Source organism: Phaethon aethereus, assembly GCF_964289735.1.
Source record: "Phaethon aethereus genome assembly, chromosome: 19".
NCBI lineage: Eukaryota > Metazoa > Chordata > Aves > Phaethontiformes > Phaethontidae > Phaethon > Phaethon aethereus.
This window is the reverse complement of record NC_138595.1, coordinates 5,323,697-5,331,326: the sequence shown is the minus strand read 5'-3', so window position 1 is coordinate 5,331,326 and position 7,630 is coordinate 5,323,697. Positions and strand designations below refer to the sequence as shown.

General features: G+C 56.7%; 1 protein-coding gene across 1 annotated transcript in view; it reads right to left on the bottom strand.

The window, feature by feature from the left end:
- Nucleotides 1-4,982: 4,982 nt before the first annotated feature.
- Nucleotides 4,983-7,630, bottom strand: part of SSH2 (slingshot protein phosphatase 2) — a gene marked incomplete at its 3' end in the record, with an annotated part of 99,509 nt that continues 96,861 nt past the window's right edge. Inside the window, exon 15 of the mRNA XM_082008595.1 lies at nucleotides 4,983-6,971. Coding sequence (XP_081864721.1) covers nucleotides 4,983-6,971 — 1,989 coding nt within the window. The remainder of the gene's footprint in view (nucleotides 6,972-7,630) is intronic.

Here is a 7,630-nt window from a genome sequence, read left to right as displayed (position 1 = left end):
CCCTGGCGCCCGCTCAGCCCCGGCCCTGTGAAAGCTTCACACAGGCGAGGCCGAGCTCCGGGGGATCGGGCTCTTTCCGTACCCCTTGCTCAGGGCCAGGCCAGAGGGAGCCCGCAGAGACCTTTGTGCCACGCTTTCCTGCCGTGACGGGACACGATGGAGCAAAAGCGATTTGCCCAAGATGGGTGGTTTCCCAAAGCAGAGATCCACTCGCGCTGCGGTTGTTCGGTGCTTGGATCGTCTCAGTTCCTTGGCTGGCCACAGTGAATCTGGTCGAGGGTCCCTGCTAAAAACTTGCATCCCCCTTGGAGCTTAAACCCCAGGACCCTCCCCACAGCTCCTCCGCCTGCAGCAGCGCAGCCAGAGCACCCGCAGCGTCCTGACGGTTTTGGATACACAACCCCCAGCATCTTCCCTGCAACCGCAGCAGGATCTGGAAGAGCATCTTGCTTCGGAGCACGGCTCCTCGGCCCCGCACAGATCACTTGGGACAGGATGGCTCCATCCACACTTCTAGCAGGGGACACGAGTGAACAAGCCCGCTCCGGCTCCCCGGAGCCCCGCTGCCGCCCCGCGCTCCGACAGCAGTGTGGGTCGCTCATCGCCCCCAGCCCCAATCCCAAAACAGGAGACGGCATGCCCAAGTCATCTTCAAAATAAAACTTTATTCATCCGGTAACAAGAACATTGAATCTGCACATCAGTGCACAAGTTCACATTTAAAAACAGCTGAGCACATCAGTCATAAAGTCTTTAGGGGGAAAGGGGACAATCCCAGCCACCACGGAAGATCCAGGAGGGGCAGACAGAAGTGCTCCCCGCCCCGGTTTGCGACTCCATCGCCAGCCATCCCGGAGGGCTCGTGCTCCAGCAGGCGACGCGGCCGGACTGCCCGGCCCCAGGGCGATCCCTACAAACCAGCGCACGGACATCACATCTCCATACAGGGAAATAAAAGGCACTGGCACCTGCTTTTGTGCCAACAGAGATGTCTGCAGGGCAGGCGGGCCGTTAGCACCTCTGGTGGCATTGCCGGAAGGCAACCGAAAGCTCTCTGCCCAGCCCGGACCCCTCCTGCCCCAGGCCAGCACCCACCGCTGCCCCATGCCAGCAAGCGCTTGGGGGGGTCCCTCCCTTAGGGAGAAGCGTGGGGGTTTGTGTGGAGCTAGGACCAGATTAAGGCAGGACGCACGGCGACGGGAGCAGGGGACCTGTGGCGTGTATGGCTTCCTCCCGCCGCCAGGCTGGGAGAGCTGCGGGGGTCTCGGAGCCCCCAGGCAGGTGCAGTGCCCCGTTGCCCATGCCGATTCCCGGCGGCTCGCTCCTCTCAGGAGGTCCCCGGAGCAGCCGGAGCTGGGGTGGGACACCTTCCACCGCGCTTTTGCTGGCAGAGGGACACGGAGCTAATCCCTGCCCCGTTCAGCATCCGAGTGAGCCAGAAGCGGCGTCACCTCCTGACCCTCCTGCCACCCGCTGGGACCGTGCCCTCAGGAAAGGGCCGAAAAGGGAGAGATTTGTACACGTCACAACTTCTCAAGCAGACCGGACACTCGCACACACACACGCACACCGAGTGCAACAGAACACAATGTAAAAACCAGTTTCACGCACACACTATTGGTTTGTGCAAGGCTCACACGTTACAGTACAGCCGGGGACGGGGTGGGCGGGGGGGAGATGGCTGAGACATTGTACAGGAGTCAATGTAAACAATAAAGCGTCCTCTGAGAGGGCTTTGCAAGAGACCAAAAGAACAGTTGCTTTGTACAAAAATGCCCTTAAAACACCACGTTTCTCCTAAAACCCCTCTATCAGCGAGGCTCGTCAGCTGCCGAGCTCTGGAGGTGCCGCTCCCTGCGGTGCTTGGCAGGTCACCAGAAGCTCTCATGGGGCAGCCACGGGGACCAGGAGCGAGACATCAGCATGGAGAAGGGACAGCCGTCCCCAGGCAGAGACCGCTGATGCCAGGGGCTTGGTGGCTTCATTGCCCAGGCAGTGGCTGAGGAGGACCCAGGGCCCCCGGAGAGCTGCATGAGACATTCCCCTCCAGCCCTTCCCCTTTCTGCCGTCCAGGTCAGAGCCTCCAGACCTCCAAGGCCTTCATAACTCTGCAAGAGAACCACCTTCCCCCACTCTCTCCGCCTGTCCACAGGCCTCCCAGAGAAAAGCCACAGTTGTGCTGGGCCGGAACCGAGGACAAGGGGACAGCACAGCACCACCCTGCGAGGGCTATTCCCCTTCGCTGCTCTCCCCAGCTGAAGCTCCCGGAGAGCAGCGGAGTATTGGAAGGAAGCAGCATTGTTGATCTGCATGGAAGAGCCCTCCCACAGGGCATTTCTCCCGAAATCAAGCCAGGCAACCCCTTTCCTCCTCAAGGGAACAAATCATACATAGGGCTTCCCCCTCCCAAGCAGATCCTTGTCACCAGGACGTGTTGCCAGCCAAGCACTCTCACTCCAATGCAGGGCAGGCTTGGTGGCACCCCATCCTTTCCCCCCGCAGAGGGGCAGGCAGACATGTCCTTGGGGTCGGGAACGGTGGGCGAGGCAAGGACTGAAATAGCCCTTGACAAGATGACATTGGCCACTCGGCCTTTCCACAGTGCCTGCCCAGCTCCGGAGCCAGCTGGAGCTGGCTAGGAGAAGCCAAATGTCTTTCAGCGTCCCTAAGAAGCATCTGGCCTCCCGGGCCAGGGACTTGGGTGACTTCTAGTGACTGAAATGGCCCGGGATAACGTGCTAGTTGACCCAAGACAGGGCCATGCTGGGCTACTTTAGGCTGCGCTCCAGCCTGCCGCTAGCACAGGGGGCCACCCCCCCCCGGCAGAGCCCAAGCTCCTGTGAAGGGGAGGGACACGGTGCTCGCTGCTGCTGGAGGAGGACGGGCACGCCGAGGGGCCCATGCCCGGGCTGCGGGCACGCAGGCTCTGCAAGGCAGTGCGGGAAGATCCCTGGGAGCTAGCGGAGGGCAGCGAGGGGGGATTGCCTCGCACACCGCTGCAGGCAAGGTGCGGGGTTACGGACACCCCTTCCCCAGGGCAGACTCATGCTGCTTCCCAATACTCCACAGCGCTCCGGTGCCGTGTGCTCCTCTCTGGCGCAAAACGAGCTTCTCCCTTCGGAGCCCGCAAGGCTCTGTGGCATCAGCGCCGCTTTCCAGGCACAGCCTCGTCCGCTGCTCCTCCCACACCGCATCCTCTCCGTGCTGGGCTTTCGGCAGCCGGAGCCATTCTGCATCTTCTCTCCGCTTCGCTCCTCCCGGGAGGGCAGGTCTGGGCCAGGGCCAAGCGCCAGCTCAGACACGCTGTTCTGCCACGGGACTGCAGACAGGACCCAGAGCTCTCCTGCCACGGCCAAGTGCCTTTCTCTCCACTCCTACAGCGCACATACAAGTTGCTGAAAATGAGGAGCTTTGATTTAGCAAAACTGCTTGGGAAACGTAAAATAATTTGCTGAAATTTGGAGCGGACCCTTCAAACTCAGGTTCTCTGGGGTTCTCCAGCAAGAACCTGCAGAATGGCTTGGGGCGGCCAACAGCTTTCCACCTCTGACCGGCACTTCTGAAACCCAGCTTCAATGGGGAGGGAGAGGGGCAGATACGCAGCCCCCCTGCCACAGTGGGGTAATGGGGGTTCACACAGGACTGGAGGAGAAGGGATACATTTGGCAAAGGCTGGCATCGAGGCTCACTTACTTAAGACAGCTTACCATGTCAAATCTACTCCCATTTCTGTGCAGATTACAATGAACAGCACTGAGTTTAAGGTGGTTTTGTTTTCCAGTTTACAGAATGCAGTCTTGCCCTTTTTTTTAAAAAAAAAAACCAAAACAAAACCATAGAAATGACAAAAAAAAAATCTATATAAATACCATATATACAATTTAGCCCCCCCCCCCAAAAAACCCCACCAAAACCAAAACAACAAAGAAAAGAAAGGGCTCCAGAAAAGATCTTCCCTCCGGGTGGAGTGTTAGGAGTGACAGCAGAGAGGACAAAGCTTTGCATCCAGTAGGGGCAACAAGTTGTGTAACAGTTAGAACAGCCTCTGGGTTTGGGAGTGACCAGAAGCGTCTGTGAGCATGACGGAGGGGAGAGGAAAACTCAGGCAGAACGAGACAAGAGCTTTTGGGTGGAGCGGAGGCAGCAGGAAGGCAGAGGACAGATGATATGGCCATGAACTTGGAAGGCCCACAGCAGTATTCAAGTAATGGGAGGGTTAAAACCCTAATGAGGCGTTTGTTTTAAAAGAACACTCCGGCTTTGGGGGCTCTCCTCCTCTCACTCGCTGGCCTGGGGCAGCCGAGGAGAGGTGAGCTTGGCAGCTCTGCTCCACCTCACACAAAAATGGGGGGCTCTGCGTGACCCACACCAGGAGGCGAGCGCTGATCTCGGTGCCAGGCTGCCCGGGGTCAGGAGGATTTACCCCCGGGGCGCTCCTTTTTGGGGATGCACCAGCCGAACTGAGCCCAGGGGGTTTGTCCTGAAGCAGCTTTGTGAGTGATCTGCCAGCATTGTGGAGTTCCAGTCTGCAGAAATAAAAGAACGGCCAAAAAAAGGGACCTTGGCACAGCCTTCACATTTACATGGGCTCTCACCCCAATAACTGCCCAGCACCATTTTGAGGCATGGGGAAAATTCAAGTTAGGAACTAGGACCTGGTTTTAAGCAAAACTCCACCTTGCCGAAGGAAGCCAACATAAATTTTCTCATGATAAAGGTGTTCTTTTAAAACAAACGAACAAACAAACAAACAAGAACATTTGAGGTTATCCGAGTTAAACAACTTAAAAAAAACCCAAACAGTCCTGCAGTCAGAGTCACACACAGAAGAACCAACCCACACCTACATGCGCCAGGAACAGTAAAATGACAATATATATAAAATTAACCAATAAAGTGCATGTTCCTTATATTACACCTGCCCCTTGCGTGAATGCAACACCATGGGTTCTCAGTAAGAAATCACAGCCGAGGGCTCAGGATCACATGGTATTGTAGAGGGGATTGGTTGTCCGCTTTTTATCATTGGTCTTTTTGAGCCTCCTCAGAGGGTGAGTTCTCCCGTGCTGCTGCCGGGGTGCGACAACCAGACCTTGAGCCGGAGACAAGGAGTCCAGGACCTGCACCTGAAGCAGCGGAGGACCCTCCTCGGAGCTAGTCCATGTCGGATCCACACTGGAAAACAAACTCTGCTGGCTGGAGCCGCACTCTTTGGCGTACTGAGCCAGCGGCCTCTCCACTGGCTTGCTCTGGGCAATGCACTCGGCTGTTCTGAGCTGTTCCACAAAATGCTTAGCAGGCTCTGGGGAGGAAAGGCGATGCTTTCCGCACACGCTTTCTGAGCCCCTCTCCAACCTCCCCCCACAAAAACTCTGACCAAGGGCAATGCAGGTGAGAAGCACTGGGTTGGCATCAGAAGAGGCCGACTCCCTCTCGGATAAGTCGTCCTTGCAGAGGTCCAGGCAGTCCAGTTTGGCCAAAGATGCCGAGCGTTTCATGTGGGAGGGTGTGGTGAGCCCCGCGTGCCGGATCCGAGCCTCTATTTCCTTCGCTCGCTGCTTGACCAGGCCAGGGCTGTTGCTGCGCTCCTCCACGCTGTGGCTGCTGGAGCTGTGGGGGAGGCCATAGCACAGGAAAGAGATGTCCAGAAGGTCCATGTTTTCAGCCTGTTGGCTGGTGAAGTCCTCGCCATGCAGCTGCCTCGAGGTGCCAGCACCCCCCCTGCAGAGAGGCTTGGGGCTGTCCCTGAAAAGGGGAGTCAGGTCTCCCTCAGTGCCATACGGCATGACCGGCTCATCGTCCGTACCCGTGCTCTGCTCAGTGACGCCTTCCAGGTGAATTACGTAGGGGTAAGAAGAGCGATCCAGGCTGGCTGAAGGCATAGAGGTCACCTGGGCAGAGGGGGAAGCAGCGCAGAGGCGAAAAGATAACCTACCACCTTCCTCACTCGGGCTGCCCACAGTGAAGGTGGGCTGCTTGTGTACCGCGTGCTCCGGCAGCGAGAGATTTACCAGCGTCAGAGCTCTAGGACAGGTCGGTGCCTTCTCCGAGCACAACGAAGGGTTCAAGTTTTCATCTAAAGGCAGGATAGCTGCGGCCAGCCCGCCCTGCTCACAGCTTGTGTCGGGGCACTCTGCAGGCTTGACCATGGGAGTGTATTCGATGATTTCAATTCTCTTTGGGAGGAGGGAGGGCAGGGATGGCTCCTCTGTCCCATCAAATGAGACCACTGTCCTGTGCTCTGGTGCAGCTCCCTCCTGCCCCGGGCTGGGCTCTGCAGGCAGGGACTCTGGTGCAGGGGAAGCGAAGGGTGCAGGCAGGTGTCTACCTGCAGGCAGCTCTGCCCTCGGAGGCAGCAGCAGCTCCTCAGCACCCGGACCCCGTGCCTTGTCCCCCTCTGGAGCCAGCTCCAGGGGCGGCTCCTCGCTCTTCCCCCGCAGCAGGAGCTCGGCAGCAGGAGAGTCGTTCCTGGAGTTCTTGCGCGTCGGTAGGATGCAGACTGGGGACACGTGCTGGTGCTCCTGCTCCTGTCTCAAGCGCTCCTCGAACTCCAGGGTGGCTCGCCGGACAGAGCCAGGACACCACTTGGGCTCAGCGTTGATGGAGCCACGAGGCTCTTGCTGCTCCCCTCCAAGGCTGCTTTCCTCCAGGTCTGATTTACCAGAAGATGGCTGCAGGGAGGGGACAGCTTCTTGTTCAGCTTGCAGAGGGTCGTTCTCTTTTTCCTGGTGTCCAGCACAGGCTCCTTCGCTCTGTTCCACTCTTTCCGATGCCCAAATCGCCTCCACTGGCAGGTCGTGCACTGTGTTCCTCTTTGGTGTCTGGGTGAGGTTGGCTGAGCCCTCTTTCTGCTGGGCAGGTCCTGCTCCCTGGTTGATTGACTCTATCTCTGTGATAATTTCCTTCACAGAAATGGCATTTTCCGAGTGGGATCTCGTGAGGTGGCCTGCACTAGGCAGCTCGGGGACCTCCTGAAACACAGAAACAGGGAGAATTACAAAGTGGATCAGCTGTGCTGACACAGAGCAAATAGCAGCAGCTTAAAAGAAACGAGGGTGTACATCCTCAAAGGAACAAAAAGCACATGCGCCAGCGTGTGGGGATAGATTACAAGTGCCATGATCACTAGCGCGGAAGCATTAGTGTCTCTAGGACTGCATTTAACACATTCCGGGCTGGATTTTCATCTAGACTGAGATATAAGAACTTTTATTTAATTGCCATGAACTCCAAGGGAAATTTAGCCTTTTTTTTTTTTTTTTTTTAAATAAAGAAAAGTCCAGTTAACAAAAAAAATCCTAATGCTGCTAAAAGTGCAGTTTCAAACTGAAAACGTGAAAGATTCTGCTCACGTACAGGAGCAAACAGAAGTACAGTATAAAGAATGACTGAGCACTGAAACGCTCTGGTTTCCCAGAGGAAAACGGCCAGAGAGGCTCCCCCATCCGCACAGACGCTCCTTCTGCCAAATCGCTGGAGAAAGCGTTGGCCTATTATATTCAGAAAAGCCTTATTGCCTCACATGGAGATGGAAAAGATTCAAACAATGCAGTGTGGAATTTAAATAAGAGAGGGTCCCAGAAAATGATGGCCCCGGACATCATCAATCCCTGTGAGAGCCCTGGAGGGC